The 23,379-nt window shown below is 48.2% G+C and overlaps 1 protein-coding gene across 1 annotated transcript in view; it reads right to left on the minus strand.

The window, feature by feature from the left end:
• The window catches only part of LOC135816914 (uncharacterized), an 86,755-nt gene that overhangs the window by 55,118 nt on the left and 8,258 nt on the right, over nt 1-23,379 (minus strand). The window contains exons 2-6 of the mRNA XM_065330017.1: nt 21,902-21,961; nt 14,797-14,909; nt 7,230-7,382; nt 5,840-5,895; nt 3,950-4,015 (exon numbers count right to left, since the gene is read on the minus strand). Of these exons, the coding sequence (XP_065186089.1) occupies nt 3,950-4,015; nt 5,840-5,895; nt 7,230-7,382; nt 14,797-14,909; nt 21,902-21,961 (448 nt within the window). The remainder of the gene's footprint in view (nt 1-3,949; nt 4,016-5,839; nt 5,896-7,229; nt 7,383-14,796; nt 14,910-21,901; nt 21,962-23,379) is intronic.

Raw genomic sequence — 23,379 nt, forward strand, 5'->3', positions numbered from 1 at the left:
GCATCATATCATGCAATTAGTTGTGTTTGAAACTTCGGAACAAGAAGGGGGCACGTTTGCTTGACTCACTACCATCATGACGTGAACAGATGGAACCCCACTGCTCTTATTCTAGAACATGTTCTCCCCTGAGGACAGCTTACAGCCAGATTTCCGTGCATAAGAAAAGAGCACAAATAAATCGTTAGACTGATTGCAATTCATCTTGGAGAAGGAGAAGGATAGAATTCGATCGTCTGCTACTCTCTCAACGCAAAGTTGATGACATAGCAGCTACATGTACGTCTCTTCATGCGTGTGCTCTTCACCTTGGGATCAATGTGAGGAATTTAGGATTGCTGGAAATCAGATTCTGTATACTATTGGACAGCAGTTTCTGCATTGCACATGCTCCACAGTGCTCATCGGCAAGGATGTTGAATTTGCGTGTAACCCTTCACCACCCTACTCTCCATACTATTCCAGATCAGCACTAACTGAACATTGAAGTGTTTCATTTCCAGTAGAATGTGCTCCTCCAATAAGTGCGGCATTGGAGGCGGTGATATTTATTGCCACAGTTGCACTGCTGATCTTCGTCATGAAAGAAGCAATGGATGATGATCAAGTCAACCAGTGGGCTTGCAGTGGTAAGCAAAGTACCACAATACATCATCAAGTGTCATAGCATGGCGGAGTTGGTTGCCCGCAACGCTTCCAGTTGGAGACTGGAAGATATCCTCTATTTGCGCTCCAACTTTTAAAGCACATGGACCTGCTATAGGTGTTATTCTTCTATCAATGCTTGTTTCAAGTCACAGAATTATTTAGCTTCTTACAGCTTTGATTTAATTCGCCGTATTGTAATTAATGTGAAGATGAGGTTGATGCGACTTCGGCAATACTTGGGGAATTGTGTGTTGCTCCCTACGTGGGAGCTTGCGCTATTCCTGCCGACTTGAATTCTCACTTGACCGACTTGTTATTTTAAAATGAATTCATGGACATCTGTCAATTCAGCAGGTGAACTGCATTGCCATCAAGCCCTGAGCCAGCTCCATAGGAATGGCACGGTCATGAAGATGCGTGATGCTGTGTATCTTCTTCGCATCAGAATAATAACCTGGTTGTTTCGGCTACACACTCCGGTAGCAACAGATACTCTGCATAATGCAGCTTGTACAGTAGTCCTCACTAAAGAAGAAAGCAGTTTAGAAGGGACTCTAGTGAGGAGTGTGCGAGGATAGCCTATGAGTGTTCTACATAATCATTTGCATATTGAACATATTACATGTAATTATCATGAACGCCGAGAGTGGTAAAACCGGGTACGGCCATCACCAGCGGCTGGGGCCCTGTCCTGAGTGCCATGCTGTGCTTAGTGCTGATGTAGTGCAAGATATATAAGCTGCATCATGGTTGTCGTTTGTTGTTGTTCAATTACTTGAAGTATTTCAGTATGGTCTTTACGCATGCAAGTGTGTGCTTTTCAGCAGGATCGTCGAAAGACTACATTGTGCGTGGCCTAAATCTGCAGTACCACTAGTAATACAAAAACCCATGCCTATGTGTGTACACGTAAGGCCTCAGACAGATGGGGAATCTTGCATCTCTGACATTTAAAATCTCTACACAATGTCCTGTTTCTACATACATTTCGAAAGCATGAATTTCAAAAAATGTTCATTGGATGCCAGGGAATTTTCTAGAACCGCCCCAACCGGTTTTCGACCGGTTGAAATTGTTGGCGACCGGTTGAAAAGTTACAAATCAGTTCCAACCGCCCGTACTTTTCTGTGGGTGAATGGAGCTGTGAATGGTCAAACGCTTTTTTCTGGACGGATACTTCCAGCGAAGCCGCGTGGGCTGGTACTAGGGTCACGAGTTTCCTCTGCTTATATCTTTGCTACACTCCAGCACCAAGAAATTTGTTAAAGGGGAAGTTAAGGCAAAAATTAAAATTTCACCAGTTGTAGTCTTCGGGGTGCTGAGTCGAATGGTCTTGGTCCGAGAAAGCTGAGACGCTCCCTTCCTACTTGAATCCCAATCGAACTCGCGCACTTCCACCGAAACTGGGTGACTGCGCCCTACGAGATGGGGATTTGTATGCAAAATGTCACTAAAAGCGCCATTTCGTTCTTATAAAAGCACGGATGACCGCGATTGGCCCATATGTTGTAGTCTTTTGGACGCTGAGTCGACTGGTTTTGGTCCGAAAAGGCTGCGATGCAGCGTTCCTCCTTTATTCCCAATCGAACATGGTTGAAGAAGCGGTCACGTGCTCCTGGGTGCCAAAATCACCTGGTCACCACGCCAGCAGGCGACAACTTTCACACCAAGGTTCAACTCGAGTGACAGGACTGCACCCAAAAAAGGTCAAAACAGGCTGTAAGTTGTACCCTGCAGGCACGGTGACCAGGTGACTGGTGTACGCAGGAGCACGTGACCGCTTGTTCTACCATGTTCGATTGGGAATTAGGGGCGAACGCTGCATCGCAGCCTTTTCGGACCAAAACCAGTCGACTCAGCGTCCAAAAGACTACAACATATGGGCCAATGGCGGTCATCCGTGCTTTTAGAAGAACGAAATGGCGCTTTTAGTGACATTTTGCATACAAATCCCCATCCAGTAGGGCGCAGTCACCCAGTTTCGGTGGAAGTGCGCGAGTTCGATTGGGATTCAAGTAGGAAGGGAGCGTCTCAGCTTTCTCGGACCAAGACCATTCGACTCAGCACCCCGAAGACTACAACTGGTGAAATTTTAATTTTTGCCTTAACTTCCCCTTTAAATTGCTGTCGAGTGCCATATTTGGGTTGTATTTTGAAAAAAAATTCCGGGGGGGGACCCCCGGACCCCCCAACTCTTCATTGGACCGTAACCGGTTGGAAATTCGTCCTGGAATATACCCTGGATGCATGTCTGATTCGTACTTGCTAACATCCAGAACGAAGCATGCACGGATCCCTCCTATGGCGGACGAAACCGGGGTCTTCGTTAGACATTGAGGCAGGAGAACACACCTCCACTCGTCCTGCATATATCAGCAAAAACTTGCAATTGACTTCCAAGTACGCCAAGCAAATCGACTTGGGCACGAAAACGATAATCTGGGCGGCAATGAAAATATAACTACGACGTAGGAAAAGGACAAACCTTTCAATGAAAATTGGCGTGAAGGCTGCCAAAAATTCTGCACCCCTTAGGAGGAAGCCTCGAATGTGAGCCAATCCTGATAAACGCCAATGGCCGGCACGACGAGGAAGAACGAAACGAAAAAGATCGTAACTTCACTTTCCCATTGCGCATTTTGACGATCAAAATATCTGCTTGCGCAGCTTGAAGGCAGGAAGGTGAATTTGCTTAGACTTCGCGAATCCAGCGTAGAAAACGGCTGGAATGGACAGAAACATAGACGAAACCTTGCCGAATATTTCCAGAGATTTGAAAAAGGCAGCAAGGTCGCGTACGACAGCATCATGGATCACTGGGGCGACGGGAAAATGTCGTACCGTACATAATGTCGCTGGATTATGCATGCATAACAGCCGTGGGAGAAGCAGTTGTCACATACTGTAAATATACAAACTTTCGGCGCTGCAAAATTTCAGCACTTCACGATTTTTGACATTTCGGCGGCAATTTATTTTCGGCGTGGGGTAGAGGGCTTGGTATAGTGCGACAGATGCTGTGAAAAATTTCATCGGAGTTTTAATTTAGGGTCGGTGCCGAATATAGCTGAAATTAAATAGCTGCCGAAAATTTGTATATTTACAGTATGTGAGTTAGTTGAGTGTTCACACCGTGTGCCAGTATCTTCTCTATAAAAGCATTATTCAGCTTAAAACCCTGCTCAACTGATGAGGGGTGAATGGTACACACGCACTCCCCCCTCCCCTCCCCCCCCCCCCCCCCCCCCCAACACACACACACACACACGCACACACACTTATTGTGCTCACGGATGCCTACCTCCTTCGTCTCCTTGTAAAGACGCGTCAGGAAATGCGTTGCAGCCATGTCTCTCAGCACCTTTCCCTGCACATAGCAGCATATAGACACAATCAACTGAGTACCATAAGCCAACAGCCAGTGCACGCGAATTTTTATGCGTGTCACACTCACATTAAAAACACCAACTTTTCTCTTGCGTTGTTATGAGCACGCGCAGTTTGCATGCATGTGTGGGTTACAGCTTGTGTTTGTCAGGTTCTGGAGGGCCACGCCGTGCCCCGAAGAGAAATTTTTTCAATTCTTGATTTAACAAATGTGAATAAGATTAAGGAAAGTGTATGCTCCCACCGTGGAGCTGGCGCCAGCTCCACGGTGGGAGCATACACTTTCCTTAATCACATTTTGTTAAATCAAGAATCGAAAAAATAAGTGGGGATCGTGAAACTTCACGGCCGCAAAGTGGTTTACCTGCTGCCCACAATGCACAATGCATGCGCCATGCGGACGCGGAAACAGAGTCACCAAGGCCAACACCTCAGCCGGTTTTGCATCAACCAGGAGTACAACATTCACATGGCTGGTGTTGATAAGAACGACGCCATGGTCGCAACGCATTCTACCGTCCGCAAGACCGTGAACTGGTATAAGAAGCTGGTGCTCCACCTCACTTAAGAAGTACTGCAAAATGCCTACGTCGCATATTCAAAAATCAACGGATGGTAAACCGAACCACTACGCCTTTGTCAAGGAATTTGTGCGAGCACTTTCGGTTGCTGCAGACAAAGAAGTGGTCGCGACTGGTGTAGCGTGCCCAGGAGTGCAGGAGAGGCTCATTGGCCAGCACGTACCAGAGAAGATTCCACTCACGGCAAAGAAACTTTGACAGTGTTGCCAACACACTCTTGCGTTGTATGCAATGTAAACGGGCATCGGCGCGATGCCCGCTACGTTTGCGGCACTTGCACCGGGCGTCCTACCCTCTGAATGGTCCCCTGCTGGGGCCAGTACCACACACAAGCCAAGTGTTGAATGCAGCTGAAGCCTGATACTTGAACCAGCACTGTACATGATGGAATTAGCAAATAAAATTGTGGAAAATAGCAAAATTGTACATATTTCGAATAGCCATTTCTTCCCTTGACACGTATATATCACCCGGAATTGGTTTCTCGCGTTATTGTGACATGAAGATCATCTCAATGCATTTTCAAGCTGATCTAGCAACTTTTTTTAAATTCCATTCTTTGGCTCAAACTGAGTAGGAATCCAGAGTCCCGTGGAAGACCACTTGTTGGCACGTGGAGACATGTCATAGTCGATTATGGTGGTAGTCGAGCCCACAGATTCGCTGGATGCTCTCTCGAGAATCTCACACCTGAAACAAGTGCAAGTTCGAGGAATTTGGCACGACAAAAAGTCTTGAACTCCTTATCACTTGATTCGTGCTGCACGCTTACGGAGCTGCCGCGATTGCATCTCAACTTACGAACAATTTATATCGGGAACCATTGATCTCAAGATCTTCGCAGATTGTTTCCACGGACGGTTGAGAGTTTTAGCATCGATCTCGATATTTAGATCCTTGAATTCGAGCTTGATTCCAGCGAGTTCAAATACAATCTGTTGTGGTTTCACGATTGAATGCGTCGTTTACGATTGTTTCCACGGACGGCTGAGAGTTTTAGAATTGATCTGGATATTTAGATCCTTGAATTCGAGCTTGATTCCAGCGAGTTAAAATACAATCTGTTGAAGCTTCACGATTGAATGCGTCGTTTACAATGCATTCAAGTGCGGGACGGCTCTCAAAGGGTTGCCGAGGGTAGCGTGATGGACCGGCATTCATATCATCATTGCGGCACATCACAGCAACCATTCAGACATCACAGCGAGTGAATAGATAGTCACCTTTGTGTCTCGCGCATTCAGCTCGGCCTGGAGATACTTGATAAGCTCCCGGATTTCTGCGCACAAAAAAGAAAGAAAGCAAAGCTCACACGTTCACGTTACCACCGGCTATACAATTGTGTTGAAGAATACAACCAGTTTAGGAAGTTTCACTTGTGCCAGGTCACCACCATGCCTGGTATACCAAGGTGGCAGATGCAGCGCCTAGCAGCGAGGGTGAGGTGGTAAGTTCTGCGCACAAGCGGGGGACAAAGTCAAAAGCGGCAGTGCAAGCGACAGCGATAACCACGCAGACAGAGACTGGTCACGAGAGAAGCACAACAAGAGAGTTGACAGCAGTGCGCACACCTGGGAGATGAAGAACTACGTTCTGACGCAGCATGAACACATTTGTGAGTATTTCCAAGAGTACATGAAACCCAGAGTGTGCAGCTTCTGACGTTTTCTGCATGGCTGTCTGTCACGGTGAAATTCTGGGACTGCGTCGTAATTGGTGCAGATCTGAGGCCGGTGGGACGTGGCGTGGTGCGTACAACTGAGCTGCAGCTGTGCAGAAAGAGACCGGTTTGCATCCTGCTTGTACGCACTACATCACTAAAATGATGTAACAATCCCGGAATTTCGCCACGACAGCAACCCGTCAGAGCTGCACACTCTGGGGTTCATGTACTGTAAAACCAGAAAGTTTAATGACCAAAAAGTTTAACGACCAAAAAGTTTAACGTTTTTGTAATTTTGGAATGATAACGTGCAGAAAGTTTAACGATGGCTACCTGGCCACCCATCTGTAGGCGCATCTTTACACAGACATCTAGCAGTAGCGTTTTTTCCCAAATAACGAAAAATAATTGGTCGTTAAAACGTTATACTTTGTGACTCGTTAGACTTTCCGGTTTTAAATTACTCTTGGTATTACTAGGAGTGCCCAACTAATGCTACAGCAGTACCCGCTCTTCTGTTGGCCGCTTGGTGGTATCCTATACCCAGTGCAGGAGATTCAACACCAAGCAATGCCCGCAGGATTGAATACAACGACAATTAACCCTTTGGCGTCCATGGTTCGATTTCGAACCATGGGCAAGCTACTGAACTGCAAAGCTCTGTAAGGTCATTGGCCACCACATCGGCACGGCAATAACTTCACAACAGGTACATTTCTTCTTTACACATCGCGCCTGTTGGGGCGGGGGAGGGGGGGGGGGGGGGCAGTGTAGCAAGAAAAAAGGAAGGAGTGCGTGCGTGCGTGTGTGATCTGCGGTAGCCTAATCGGTAGGGCACTGTCCCGGAAAGACAGGGGTGCTGGGTTCGAATCCCGCTCGTGGATTCTTCTTTCGCAACACACAGTACCATAGTTGGTCACGGGACCACATTGACCGCAACACCAGCTTACCATCAGTCTTCAGGTGTGGCGTGTTGAGCACCAGGTCCAGCAGGCTGTTTGATGCCGTGACAGCTGCAGTGGTGAATGCTGCCTGCGGAGTGCTGGCGCTTGCAGGGCCAGATGTACTGCTAGTCGCCACCGCCTCCATGCTGTCAGCCAATGCTTAGAGAGCAGTGACATAGAGATAACACACATCATCATCATCATCACACTGTTGTAAAATGATGTGTTGTTTTCCTGTGTGATGGCATTCCCCAAACTGTCTCGTCTAGTCGCGTGCATGTGTGATATGAGCATGCGCGATTTTGTAGTCGAGAGTCCTTTTGTCAGTCTTCTTGTTCGTCCCTTTGAGTGTTGTCTCCATTTCCGTAATGTCAATATAAATAATGTAATACAAACCAGTCTTGTCCTTTGTGTCCTGCGTCCCGGGGAACGGAATGGCTGTGATTCCGTTACAACACAGACACACCTTGAGCTAGCCGGCAGATAACACAGCTGCATAATAAATACCACATCCTAACATTGAACTCGGATAATGAGCCAGTAATAAATGTAAAAGAAGAAAACACATGGAAACAAGTTATGAAGCAACTAGGGCTGAAACGATCATTCAATAACTCTTAACGATCAACCAATATCATTAACCTTTTGCGCCCTGGTGCTAAATCCCCTGATTCCTGCCACCGGCCGTCCTGCCATACGCAGTAGTCCCAGTATGCATTTGAAAATTATATAATTTCACTCACCAGTTTCGTAATTATTTCTTTTTGGTCGCATTGGAAAGCTACAGATGTTCTCTCTCTGAATATCGCCACTAGACACCCGGCAGGAGCAACAGAATCGCCTTCAAGCCTGTTGAGAGCTGCCCTATTGCGCCTGAGCGAGATTCTGTACCCACCTCCACAAATTTTATCGTTTCTCAATTTTTACTCAACGTAGAACGATGATTCAAAGTCCTGCAGATTCATGAAGCTCAAGCGATTCATTTGATCTCTACTTCGCATGCGCTGTGCAGCGATGAGTCAATGGGAAAGTCCCCCGTTTGAGGCACGCCGACGCACTTGAAGCGCTCTGCGTACAAATTTTCGAAACAATTTCAAGCGTATCCGTGTTTCATTCTTCGATACTCAGTGATTCCGCACCGCGCTATATCAAACGACATACCACTGGAAAGCTTATTCTCTCACCTTTCCAATGAGCCATCATTCGCGACAATCGGATAAAGGACAATGGAGTTACGACAATTTGAACAGTGATGTATATGCACTGTACAAGTATGCGCTTTTACTTGACGCACATATGCGGCATCAGGAAATCAGGGTATGACGTTTTGACGCACATGTGCGGCATCAGTCCGGAAAGGGTTAACGATCGATATATTGGTTTTATCGATTCTTGTCGGCTCTACCCGTGTACCTCGAACACCAGTTTATGAAAAAATTCCACGATACTTTTGCTACGTTAGAAATTTGTGGCACCGCGCTGTTGACATCTGTAGACATCTGACTGGTTTATGAACATGACCTAGAGAATTTCATGTTGTTTCTAGAGGGAAGAATCTTGTCATTACCCTCCAGCAACTGCTCTTATCTCTGACCTTTCCCGCAAATGAACTGAAAAGACAAAGAGTGCTCTCTTCCGATCTCTTTCAAAGCCACAAATCAATTTTACTGCGCTTGAAAGTACATGATTGTACTCGTATTCACTATCGGATGGAGTGCAAGGGCTGGAATACTGTCACTCATATACATGCATAAAAAATTGTTAGCACTCGTTTTGAACACTAACGATTATCGATTGCACTCTTAACGATCGATATGCGAGTTATCGGTATAATTGTTTCAGCCCTAGAAGCAACTAACTAACATGTGTTTTCTTCTTCTATTTTACATCCTAACATCCCAACAACTGTACATCCTTGCAGCCCGTGGATAGCCCCATCCCTTTCTCTGGGTGCACGGTCGGCTAGCTGGTCAGCCGGGAGGTTGTACCCCGGGATAGGGCAACCGGACCATGGGACCCGGACGGCCTGATTTCCGGGAGCGTTTCAGCCCGTGCCCCTCCCCGGATGTGGTAAGCCCGAACGTGGTGTGTTTTTCTGAATTACCGGTACCGTAAAGTACCGCCAGAGCGCCCCACCATCTCATCCTTTCGTGGTCGTAATGTGGAGGTGATCTGCTGTCTATAGGTCATACGACATGAACCTTGTACACATATTGCACGTTTTGCAGTCAATCCGTACCTTCGAGCGAACACAAGCTCCACACAAAAACCTGCCAAGTGTGACCTTAGTACACTAAGATTCTTACATCGTACAAACTTCGTTGCACTCTGCCATACGATTTCCCTTCCTCTGGCTGTAAAATCAAGGTGAGGCGCTCTCGCGAGACGGGGCGCTCTGGCGGTACTTTACGGTACTGGTGAAACGAATATTCGAATATTCGTTCGGTTTGTCACATTCGAATATTCTTTAAGTCACATTCGAGTATTCACGACGTCACTTCGAATGCAGTGTATGTACATTATCCATATAAAAATCGCTCTGTGAGCGGTTCTGAAAAACCTTTACTGGTACTGCCCCGTCGTAAAAGTAAGAAATTAGAACTGGCCCATTGTCCCCCAAATGCGAACTGATCCACCTAAATCGCGAATGACGGGACCCGAACGCACCAGTAGCACGAGGTCGGGAGGGCACAGGATCACGGCAATTATCATAGGGTAACACCAGTAGTAGCAGTAGAATTTATTATTTTGATAGGGAAGCCTACCGCTAGTACAGTACATGGCCTATGGTCCGGACCAACGTCCCCATCTGCATCCACAGGTAGGAACCTCGTGCTACTGGTGCGTTCGGGTCCCGTCATTCGCGATTTAGGTGGATCAGTTCGCATTTGGGGGACAATGGGCCAGTTCTAATTTCTTACTTTTACGACGGGGCAGTACCAGTAAAGGTTTTTCAGAACCGCTCACAGAGCGATTTTTATATGGATAATTTCAGCTCTTTTTCCGTTCCCTCCCCACCCCAACTACACAAACATGTGTATGCACGCGGCACACACACGTGGCCACGCACACATACGCACATGCACACGACACAAACAGGAAATTCAACATGTATAATGCCATGCAAAGCAGTGGCCACCGTACTTGAGGAAGTGAGTTGTGAAACAAAAAGAATTCAACTACAGCGTGTAGACAAGATGACGGCCAAAGCACAACATAGCAAACATGACATTTGCCCAAGGATTGTAGTTTGCAGACCATGCCATGGAAGCAGCGAATACAGAATGTAATATCATACAAAGTGACAAGCAAGGACGTGGCCATCATACACCAGAAACTTGCAGAAAGTCACATATCCAACAGATAGAGAAGTGAACAGCAATCTGATACAGCCCACACAGGACAAAGCGGACCTGATACTCGTCCCAGGATCGCAAGTGGTAAACCCTTTTCAATGCATAACATGCAGGTGTACGTTAGACGCATGGACATCTGACTGTGTCGCCAGCATACAATGTCATCACATGTTTACCCCACAAGTTACACACATGCACAGTAGAAGTACAATGAAAGCAATGGAAAAGTACGATGTGGTTGCTGAAGCATCTTCACACTTCAAATTCAGACTTCAATGTGGTCGTCACGGGATGATATACCTGCAAGATACAAGTGATGAAGAAAGAAAGCAGAAGGTCGTGAGGTAGGCTATGAGACACCACAAACGGTTCACCTACATGTCTGTTCAGGGCTAGTGCACTCACACGCAGAATTGTCATAATCGAGCATTTCCCAAACTGAGAAGTGCAATGAAATCCACTTGCATGCACAGGAGCAATTTTGCAATACAATTTTGCAATATTATGATACGCAATTCGACACGATCTGCGATGCTGCGTGCGATGTGCCCTGCTGTCATGGTAGTGACAGTCACCGCCTTATGTTTTGTCAACGTCGCCCGTGCACTCTTCTGTCAAGTCCAAAGTGCTCACATACTTGGCAATGTTTTTGCAGTGATTAACTTTTATCCTAGTTATATGTCACGGGTAACTTTAATGAAGTACCCGCAGGCCGTGTCGATCTGCACATTGTCCACTCTCTCATGTACTTGGCCTGCTTTGTCTGTGTATCCATTTCATGTGCGATCCACAAAATCGACTAGACAGTGGGTGCAATACGCTCTCTACCTGAAGACGTTCTTCTGGCGACATCTCGCCATGTACTTGGCCTGGCTTTGTCTGTGTATCCATTTCATGTTCGATCAACAAAATCTCAATGCACTACGGAGACTAGACAGTGGGTGCAATACGCTCTCTATCTGAAGACGTGAACCATTACATTTTTTGGGAAAGTTATACGTACACCTGAAACGTAATGAAGTACAGGAATAGAGAGAGTGACTACAATACGCTCTCGACCTGATATAGTGATAACGTGAGTACAAGACACTCTCCACCTGATAACGTGTTAGAAGGTAACATGTCTACAGTCCCACCGTACCCTTCCGACACGACTGTAGACCATTACATTTTTTTGAGAAGTTATACGTACACCTTAAACGTAATGAAGTACAGGAATAGAGAGAGTGACTACAATACGCTCTCGACCTGATAACGTGAGTACAAGACACTCTCCACCTGATAACGTGTTAGTAGAAGGTAACAGGTCTACAGTCCCACCGTACCCTTCATCATTCCTCATTCACCATCGCGCGATACCCTGGCACACACTGGCAACATATCAATGGGGTGCCTTACCGTCGTCTAGAGGAGACGTCTTCGCAGCAATATTTTCCCTCCTGCGCATTCAGTCGCCGACGCGACAGCGTTCACGGGGCCGTTCCAGCTGCGGAAGACATTCGATTCATCGGGCCAATTCAGCAACAGGGCCGTGGACACACAGGGGGCAGAAGAGAGACATTGTTAGTGGACAAGAAATATGCAGTGGCAAGTGGCGAGTGCCGCATGGATGTCAAGTTGTCATGCACAATTCAGCTATTACTTACGGTCCAGCTAGTCCTGCCATTGCTCGCTCGTCCTGGTTCCTCCTCGTTCGTCTTCCTGCACGTCTGCACTTCTCCTTCCCCACCGTTGGCTTTGCGGTACGGGGGTGCCGGAAGGAATTCCCACCATGTATCCATGTACATGAAGTCCCACCATGACTCTCCATGTACATGTCCACGGCCACGTCAGCAGTTTGTATAGTACCGGAAGGAGTTCCCACGATGTCTCCAAAGGCCTAGAGCGGACGTCTTTGCAGCAGTTCTTTTCGCCCTGCGCATTCAGTTCGCCGACGATGTCTCCAAAGGCAAAGGCCTAGAGCCTAGTAGAGGGGACGTCTTTGCAGCAATTCTTTTCACCCTAGTACCCTGCACATTCACTCCGCCGACACGACAGCGTTTATGGGGCCGTTCCAGGTGCAAAAGGTCCACGTCAGCAGTTCTCAACTATTTCGCGTACGGGATAGTCGCCGCGACAGCGTTTAAGGGGTCGTTCCAGGTGCAAAAGGTATCCATCAATGGCACTTTGCAGTATGGGGTACGGAAAAGGGACCTCCTCGTTCGACTTCGTCGACTTCTAGCAGTTCTCCTTCCCGTCAGGGGTACCGAAAGGGGCCTCCTCGCAGTTGTCCTTGCCGTCAGGTCCACGTCATGCAATTCTCAACTATTTCGCGTACGGGATAGTCGTCTTTGTCGTACGCGACATCGGCGTTTACCGAGTGGCATTGGCACAAAGCAGACCGTTGACGGGGTCACGTGTCAAAATAGTATCAACAAAGTGTCGACTACGTGTCGACCACGTGTATAGCGGTACACTCAGCGGTACACTAATTCTCGTGCCATTCTCGTGTCACAAAACTGGAACATCGAGTACCAGTATGGAAAGGCTTCAGACAGGAAGCCTTTCCAATACATGCACGCCGAACACAGCACAGTACAGTGCAGTGCGTACAGCCTGCCTGTGACTTTGTACTGCATGTTTGCACATGCATGCGCATACTGGACAGCCAATGTTGCACATAAGTGACATACCGGTAACACGTATGAACTTTGAAGTAGCCTTTAATTATGTGGCAGTGCATTTTATGTGGCGCTACCGTTTGTCATACCTAATAATACAGGTGAAATCCTGATAATTCGAACCTCGAAATGCCAGGAAAAAACTTCTAATTATCCGGACATTCTAATTATCCAAACATGAACCCACAACACAATATGTATGTCAAAATGCTCTCATGGTCACGCAGAGTTGCGCTATGGACCTCAGACACAAATTTTACGGACACTGAACTGACCGGCACAGCCTGCTCGTGCAAACTGAACTGACCAGTACAGTGTACAGTGAACTTCGAATTACACTTTGCTAACTTCGAATTATCAGCACAAATCCCACACATGTTCTATGTAAGTGGAATCTGTGGGATTTCTAATTAACCAGATATGTCCAGTTCGAGGTTCGAATTATCAGAATTTTTTATGTGGGAATCGTATTGATAGAAATCGGTCCTGGAAAAACTTCTAATTAAAGGGGAAGTTAAGGCAAAAATTAAAATTTCACCAGTTGTAGTCTTCGGGGTGCTGAGTCGAATGGTCGTGGTCCGAGGAAGCTGAGACGCTCCCTTCCTACTTGAATCCCAATCAAACTCGCGGACTTCCACCGAAACTGGGTGACTGCACCCTACTAGATGGGGATTTGTATGCAAAATGTCACTAAAAGCGTCATTTCGTTCTTATAAAAGCACGGATGACCGCGATTGGCCCATATGTTTTAGTCTTTTGGACGCTGAGTCGACTGGTTTTGGTCCGAAAAGGCTGCGATGCAGCGTTCCTCCTTTATTCCCAATCGAACATGGTTGAAGAAGCGGTCACGTGCTCCTGCGTACGCCAGTCACCTGGTCACCGTGCCTGCAGGCCCGTGCAGGGTACAACTTACTAGCCTGTTTGACCTTTTTTGGGTGCAGTCCTGTCACTCGAGTTGAACCTTTGTGTGAAAGTTGTCGCCTGCTGGCGTGGTGACCAGGTGATTTGGGCACCCAGGAGCACGTGACCGCTTGTTCAACCATGTTCGATTGGGAATAAAGGAGGAACGCTGCATCGCAGCCTTTTCGGACCAAAACCAGTCGACTCAGCGTCCAAAAGACTACAACATATGGGCCAATCGCGGTCATCCGTGCTTTTATAAGAACGAAATGGCGCTTTTAGTGACATTTTGCATACAAATCCCCATCTAGTAGGGCACAGTCACCCAGTTTCGGTGGAAGTGCGCGAGTTCGATTGGGATTCAAGTAGGAACGGAGCGTCCCAGCTTTCTCGGACCAAGACCATTCGACTCAGCACCCCGAAGACTACAACTGGTGAAATTTTGATTTTTGCCTTAACTTCCCCTTTAAGCGGTATGTTCGAATTAAGCCATATTCGAATTATCAGGATTCCACCTGTAATGACAGTATCCATCAAATGACTGAGAGGAGGGCATGTGATGTCATCTGTGTTACCACAAGAATATTCGTTCGTTCGTTCGTTAAGCCAAAGAATTTTCGACTACTAGGTTTTGACATTCGTTTCACCACTAATTACCGGTCATGCTGGTGGCGGTGTGGCCGCACTCCAGGCTGGCAATGTCGCCGATGAAGCTGTGGCAGGTCGGACACGATGGCGAGCACTCCAATGATGCCTTGATGCAGGAATGGCTGTGGCATGCGTTGGGGAATAAAACAGAAAAAAACAACATGTCCCATCAGGGGGCTGTTATAAAATGGTCACTGATCTTGAGCATTGTGATAACATTTCACTTCTCTCTGTCATTCATGTCTTCCTACTCTATGACTGTGACTTTGTCTCTCCAGTCTTGATAATGTATTTTTTCGTACTCTTGATATTTTTATGTCAGATTAATTATTTCTGTCACTACGTAATCTATGACGTCGGTGACAATCACAGTTCAGTTTTTTTGTTCTTCTGATGCACGAACGCGCGCATCGACAGCAGTGAAGTCAGCGAGGTCTTGGTCTGGCTTGTTGTTGTTCTTGAATCTTGAGTCTTCCGACAGTTCTGATTATTTCCTTGTCTCAACCTAGTACCTTTATACATTCTTAATACCGTGATAGTAGATTATTTTATTTCCTGTAGTTGCTGTGGCCTGATGTTGTGTGGAGCCTGTGCACGTGAAGAATAATTCTACTACAGCGACTTGGTGCCGAAACCCGGGAGTTTGATTCGGAGAATGTCGATAAAGTTAGATTCGTTCCTGAGGGCCTTCAAGGGCACGCCAGGAGAGAGCTTCCCTGAATTTTGGGAAAAGTTCAGAGTATTATGCACTGTTCAAGGATGGACCTCGGACACGGATAAGATGAAACATTTTCCGCTGTTCTTGTCCGGCGATGCCTTCCTAGTATACGATGGGATGGAGGATTCCAGTAAACAGAAGCCAGCTGACGTGAAAGCGAAATTCGAAGAAGCGTTCTGTGTTTCGAAATCAGAAGCCTACAGACTGTTCGTGCAGCGTAGGTTACGGACGGATGAATCTGCAGACGCATTTGCGGCAGACTTGCAACGCCTGGCCAAGATTGCAGGGAACAGTGGTGGCAGAGATGACCCCATGGTAGTCGAACAGTTCATTGCGGGTCTGCCTAGTGACTTTCCAAAACAAGTGCGATTGTCTTTTGCCGGTGAGGAAATTAAGATGGCCGCACTTTTGAGCAAGGTGCGAGCACTACGCCAATCTGATCTGCCCCAAGCTCCAAGCATTGCAGCAGCAGCGGCGGCTCCTGGCAGCAGTACCACCAAATCCAGTGTGATGTGCCATCACTGTCAGGAAGTGGGCCACATTCGTAGATTCTGCCCTAAGCGGCAGACGAGAGATGGATCCAGAAGGAGCAATGTGATTTGCTCGTTTTGCGAGCGCCCTGGCCACACTAGAGCAGACTGTCGCGATCGAACGGAGTGGGAGGCCTCCAAGAAAGGCAAGGCAGCTGCTGTCAAGGACGGTGGAAAGCGGAGGAACCATGTGCTCTGCACAATGAACCAAACCACCAGCGGGTCCCTGGTCCGGATGTTTCTCGATATTCGTCCGTCTGACGCAGCGCCGTGGGAACGTATCGTATCTGTCGTCGATACTGGATCCACCCATACACTAATCGATTTGGCATGTGCCCGCCGACTTCAGCTGCCAATCGTACCCGACAAGAGTGACAGTCTTGTGGCACTGGATGGCCAGCCCTTGAAGATTCACGGGCGCACCTCGCTACAACTGCAGCGCCTGGACGATGCTGTTATGCTACCTGCCATTGGGGCCACAGTCCATGTGGTTGACAGCTTGGAGGCCATTCAGGCAGAGTTCCTGATTGGAGCAGACGTCATCGCCGCCTCGTCTGGTCTCCAGCTTCGCTATGATGACGACAATGTGCTGAGCGGTATTGTGTTCGGTCCCGGCAAGCCGCCACGTGGCGTGACCGCTGCAGCAGATCTTCCACATCCGTCGCCGTATGTCAGTGTATCCCGTGATGGCCAAGATACCATACTAACCCTACCTGATGGCGAGGCGCGATGGCTGGCTGATAAGAAGTACTGGCAAGTGAAGTGGACATGGAAGGACGGCTTACCTCCAAATGGCCCGGTTGGTCATGGCATTGGAGAATATTCCCGTAACAAGCTCTCCGCAGACCAGGAACAATTGTTCCAGGATGCCATCAAGCAATGGATTGATGATGACTGGCTTGTGCCGCACGATCCGAAGATACATGGTGAACCAGCTGCAGTACTGCCTCTGTTGGCACAAGTCCAAGAGCACAAGACCTCCACCCCCGTACGACCGTGCCTTGACTATCGTCTACTCAATGATCGACTCAAGTCACAACCAGGACAAGAGGCTCCAGTATGTGCTGATACGCTCCGGAAATGGAGGCGTGATGGCAAGCCTGAGGACTTCTGCCTCCTCGACATCAAGAAAGCCTACCTACAAGTACGCGTTGTTCCCGAGCTACAGCGCTACCAGACCGTGGTGTGGCAGGGCCGTGCCTATGCGATGACGAGAATGGGATTCGGCCTCAACATCGCCCCTAAGATTATGACAGCCATTGTCCAGTGGGTGACCCGATTGTTTCCAGCCGTCGATAGCTACATCGACGATATCCGAAGCCCGAATGCCTGCTCCGATGCCGTAGCAGCCAAGTTGTTGGAGTATGGACTGCCGACAAAGCCTGCCGAGCCGTTGGTTGCTACAAGAGTATTGGGCTTGCAACTGCACCAAGATGACGACGGAAGTACGTACTGGTCTCGTCGACCTGGGTTGGACGTATCCCTTCCTGAGAACCTGACACGACGCACCTTGGCAAGCTGGTGTGGCAAGCTGACCGGGCACGTACCCTTGTGCGGGTGGTTACGGCCGTATTGCAGTTATTTGAAGAGGATGGTTGAGCCGCACGCGTCGTGGGACCAGCCACTATCCGACGCGCTCGTTCAGTGCTGCAAGGAGCTGGCTTCCAGGCTTAGCGCTAATGGTGATCCTGCGCATGGCGTCTGGCATGTCCCTAACCCCGTCGAGTGCACGCTGTATGTCGATGCCTCTGACGTGAGCTATGGTGCTGTGCTAATGGTGGATGGCAAGAAGATCGAAGATAGATCGTGGCTGCGGCAGCATGACGATAAACGCCATATCAACGTCGCCGAACTAGACGCAGCGATCAAGGGCTTGAACCTGGCTATCAATTGGCAGTTCAAGCAAGTGCGTCTCGTAACAGACTCGAAGACTGTTGCTGCCTGGATCGACACCATCGCCAATAACGTACGCAGAGTCAGGACGAGTGGCCTCTACGATGTACTCGTACAGCGACGTTTGCAGATCATTGCAGACCTGATGGTCACCACTGAAACCAGAGTGGAGGTAGACTGGATCCCGTCCGAGCAGAATCCTGCCGACGCACTAACACGTGTCCCGGCTACCTGGGTCAAGCTTTACCGAGCATCGAAGAATCCACCTAGCAATGGTGTCACAGCAGCTGCAACGCCTCGAGCAAGTGTTATCGGTCCCGTGACGCTAGAGAGTATCAAGGCATCACAGCTGAAAGATGACGTAGTCCAAGCAGTGATACATGGTATACAGCATGATCTGCCTGTCGATGAGTCCTACGCAAGAGTTCGCTCTCAGCTGGTGGTGGAAGATGGCGTCCTGTATCGCAGCCTCAAGCTGCCACTAGACGGCGTTAAACAAGTCCCTGTTATCCCAGCTGCTCTCGTACGGAAAGTGTTGTATGTAACGCATACCAACTCAGGACATGCGTCATGGTCGACTATGTATGAGATGATCCGCAGTCGATGTTATTTCCCGAAGATCGCTGCTGCTTGTGAAGCGTATGTTGCGAATTGCGGGCAGTGTGTAGCAGCTAACCCAAGCAGAGCACCCGCTATTGCAGCTACTCGCCCTGATATTCCTTGCCGCCCATGGTCTGAAGTTGTCATCGATACCCTGGAGTTGGGTTCGGATGGCACGAATGATTACCACTGTGTACTGATGTGTGTGGATGCATTCACGAAGTGGATTGAAGTGGTACCCCTTCGTCGTCATGATGCTGCTTCAGTCGCCAGTGCATTTGTGCAGGTCTGCCAGATGTGGGGTGCCCCTGATGTTGTGCGATGTGACAATGGAACAGAGTTCGCGAATGCAGTCGTCGAGTCACTTGGAGTCCGAGTACGCACAGGTGCTGTGAGACACCCACAATCCCAAGGCGCAGCGGAGAGGGCAAACCGCACCCTGATTGGATTGATCCGGAAGGTCCTTGAATACTCATCCGACTGGAAGTCTGATCTCCGTACCCTGCTCTTCTACTATCGTAACAGACCCCACTCGGCAACCCATCTATCGCCAATGGAAGCCATGGTCGGATGGCAGCCAGCAAGGTTCATTGTTGAGTCACCCATTGCCAACGGCACGATGTCTGCAAGTGCATGGGTAGACAAGCTTGCACAGAGATCCGCGGCTATCCGCGATCTGATTGAAGAAGAGTTATCGAGCGGCGATAGTCCTGATGTTAACGTACTATGCCTGTATAGTCCTGGCAATGCAGTGATGTTGCGACGTCCTGAACGACGGCAGAAGCGTTCTGCACCATACGAGCGTGGCTGGCGTGTTCGTGACATCGTCAGTGCATCCACTGTCGTCATTCGTCATCAAACCTCTGGAGCTGAGAAGACTGTGAACGTCGATCTCCTCAAGCGAGATTCCAATGGCTCCGAAGATGGTGCTTGTTTGGATGCCAATGTCGAGCAGCATGACAACGATCCTGAGACTGATATGGCTATGAGCGTCGACTTCGACCCACCAACTGCCACTGATGATGAGCCCGCTCGCAACCTCCGAAGCAGAGCTGACCTGCAACGCCCTGCTCGCTACAATGACTAGCCATTGTCAGTGAACATGTTATCAGGGGGACAGGTGTTATAAAATGGTCACTGATCTTGAGCATTGTGATAACATTTCACTTCTCTCTGTCATTCATGTCTTCCTACTCTATGACTGTGACTTTGTCTCTCCAGTCTTGATAATGTATTTTTTCATACTCTTGATATTTTTATGTCAGATTAATTATTTCTGTCACTACGTAATCTATGACGTCGGTGACAATCACAGTTCAGTTTTTTTGTTCTTCTGATGCACGAACGCGCGCATCGACAGCAGTGAAGTCAGCGAGGTCTTGGTCTGGCTTGTTGTTGTTCTTGAATCTTGAGTCTTCCGACAGTTCTGATTATTTCCTTGTCTCAACCTAGTACCTTTATACATTCTTAATACCGTGATAGTAGATTATTTTATTTCCTGTAGTTGCTGTGGCCTGATGTTGTGTGGAGCCTGTGCACGTGAAGAATAATTCTACTACAGGGCTATCCAGCCCAGGGGCGTAGGAGGGGTATTGGAAGCGGTACGACCGAAGGTCGGTGTGGGCGAAGGCCGTGTTGGAGGGGGGTCCGGGGGCCGTCCCCCGGGAAAATTTTGTAAAAAAGAACAAAATCCTGCGTTCTGGGAACTTCTGGCACACTTAAGGCGCAGTGTGCAGTCGAGTCGAGTACAGTACTCAGTACGATTGCAGATGCATAACAGATCTACGAGTACGACTACGAGTAGATCTACGAGTCTAGAAAATGATGGTCAAAGTCTGATGGGCATACATATGTATGCATATCGATGGATCCTGATTTTTTATTACGGTTTTGCACGTTCCAGACGGACCACACTTTTCGAAAAACTGGTACGGCCATGGTCGTACCAGTCGTAGCGGGTGCTACGCCCCTGCAGCCTACAATGAAACCTGTCGAAGACAACCGCTCAAGGGACCTTCAAACCTGTTCTCTGCTACCAGGTGGTCTCCTTATCCGGGGTCATTTGACTGGAAATAGCATACCTTCGTGCTGGTTTCAGCAGTCTTCTAGGACAGGTGGTCGCCTTTTCCGAGTGGCCGCCTTGCCAGGTTTTGCTGTAACGTCGTACCATAAAATCCCGTACTAACACCCACCCAGTATAACGCCCCCTGCCCGTATACACGTCCAGGTGTCGGGTGTCAACACTCTTGTCCCACTTTTTAGCCCACCTCCGTGCGAACGCCCCCGGGGCGAAATCACGGGCCCAGAACACAGTGGAGTGCACACGCAGCTCCACTTGTATGTACGATATGGTAGTATAGTGTACGGCATACTGTGCTAACGCTGTATGTAGAACGGCATGGTGATGTGAAAATCAGTCTGCTCTCACTCATCCGAAATAACGCCCGGGCCCACATTAGCGCCCAGGCCCAAAATGACGCCCATGTTTTGGACCTTCACTGACGCTTCCGCGCAGGGCCTTACTACGGGCTTTTACCGTAGTGGTGTTCATCAGCCAGCATAAGCAGAACTTTATAAATGTCTGGATCCAGCCATGTTACCAGTCGCAAAAAGCATAAACAACCAGAAAAAGAATGCCAGACCATACTGGCAAGAATATGTATCTCCCCCCCCCCCCCCCCCCCCCAGAGTGTGCAACCCCCAATGCAGTGCTGACCCGATGCGCTCCTCGAACAAGTGACTCACAACGTTTGTATGGGCTGTGAACACATCACATGAGGTTGCTTGCTTCAGTTTGTACAGGATCGAATGAAGATTTGTCCACCACGGGTCCAGAATACGTTTGGTAGCACGTGTACACCGCGCATTGCATCATAAAAAGAATGGCGTCAACTTAAATTCTGTTAGTACAACACTGACAGTGGAGTTGAACACTCTTGCGGATCACGTACTCTTGATACTACCTCGCACCAAGAGCATAGAAATGCTTTATTTTTGCCAAAAAGTTAGGAAATCATGATTTGCCATCTACCTTGTCCTATTGGCGGTGCAATTCCGTGGCCCGGGGTGAAGATTTCCCAAAGTTGTGAGCAGGTAAACCAGAGGCTTACTACGTCTTCGGGCTGAGCCTGTCTGACTGGTCTATGTAACGAAAAATCTGCTATCGCCATGCCTTTTTAACACTACATTAACTAACTACGAAGTGTGAGGGTCTTGGTGCACACATCGAACTCTGACTGGACACTGAACACAAGTGAAGCTACGTGCACGGGTGACACAAGTATCCAGCAACCATGACCGCTGCATTTCAACGAGAGCATGGGTCAGAATTTCACACTCTGGATGGTGTGCTCTTGCACGCACAAGCACTTACCAAAAAATGTGGCCACATGCTGCCTTGTAGGGTTCAATGAAGGAGCAGCGACAAATCAAGCTGGAATCAGAGTAGAGAGAGAGAGAAAGAAAAAAATATGAACTTTCGGGAAAGTTCATACTTGCCAAGTATTGACTGCGGGTTTTTCTCACAATAATGTCGTACGGTGTGATGCGTCTAGCACATCTCAATTCTAAACTTTGATCCACCAGGAATCCACAGGAAAACTACTTCGACTACACTGTTATTATCCATTGCAAAAGAACACCGAAAGGCCAAACCGCATGGTGAAGACTAATGTCTAGACTACTGAAGGATTCTCTGAATCCTTGTGCCATAACAAAGAGAAAATACAGAATGTGTAGTGCGCCAAAGTTAGCGTATGTACAAACATGTAATAATTACAACGCGCAATAAAAGGAGTACAAATATCCGGCAAAGGACACGAATGGTGTACGGTAAAGAAAGACACGTGCATGCATGAGTACCCTAGCAAAAGTGGACAAACCTAACGTAGATCCACGTGGTACTAATCGAGTACCGTACGCTACATATTTAGGCAAAGAAATATCAAATAACATATTATCATAAAAGAATGCAAATAATTTAATTTCAAAACACATGGAAAATCTCCGTAAAACAAATCGTTAAAACCGGAGGCTTATCGCAAATCACTACAATACTCCCCCACCAGTGGACGGAAATGCAAAGAAAGTCCACGAAAAGACTGAGAGGAGAGAGAAACGACAATGGTGAAATGTAAGAATAGTGATAACTGTTATATACAAGAATGTTCATGGTGAATATTTACAAGTCATGTACAAATAGCATAGCCACAGAATCAACAGTCACTCAATGAGCTTCAAAGTGTACGTACCGGATAGGCTGAGGAGGTCGCTGGGCATGAAGCGACTGAACAGGAACAGCTGGAGTGGGCACAGTTGATGGCGAAGGCATATGAGCTGGCTTCAGCCGATCAAGCGAGATGGTGTCCCGTCGACCATTGACATTGACCACAAAGTACTTTTCAGCACGACTGATGACTGGGTGTGGGCCAGTATATGGGGGTTGCAGTGGTTTCTTCACAGCATCTGTACGAATGAAGACATGGGTGGCGGACTGAAGAGCAGGGGCAACGTGAGTAGCTCGAGTAGCAGGAGCATCTCGCGGCTCGACAGGGCGGATGTCACGCATCATGGTCCGTAGGGCAATGGCATACGGAGCAGCTGACGGAAGAGACTCAGACGAGGATGTGAAGAATTCACCAGGCAAACGGAGGGTTGTACCATAAACCAGCTCGGCAACACTGCAATCTAGATCGGTGCGTAAAGCGGAGCGAATACCGAGGAGAACGAGCGGCAAACGGTGAAACCAGTTGGCTGATTGGGTAGCGGTCAGAGCAGATTTAAGCTGGCGGTGGAAACGTTCCACAGTGCCATTGCTCTGTGGATGATATGCTGTCGTACGAATGCGATTAG

The sequence above is a fragment of the Sycon ciliatum genome, chromosome 5 (assembly GCF_964019385.1).
Source record: "Sycon ciliatum chromosome 5, ocSycCili1.1, whole genome shotgun sequence".
In the NCBI taxonomy this organism is placed as follows: Eukaryota; Metazoa; Porifera; class Calcarea; order Leucosolenida; family Sycettidae; genus Sycon; species Sycon ciliatum.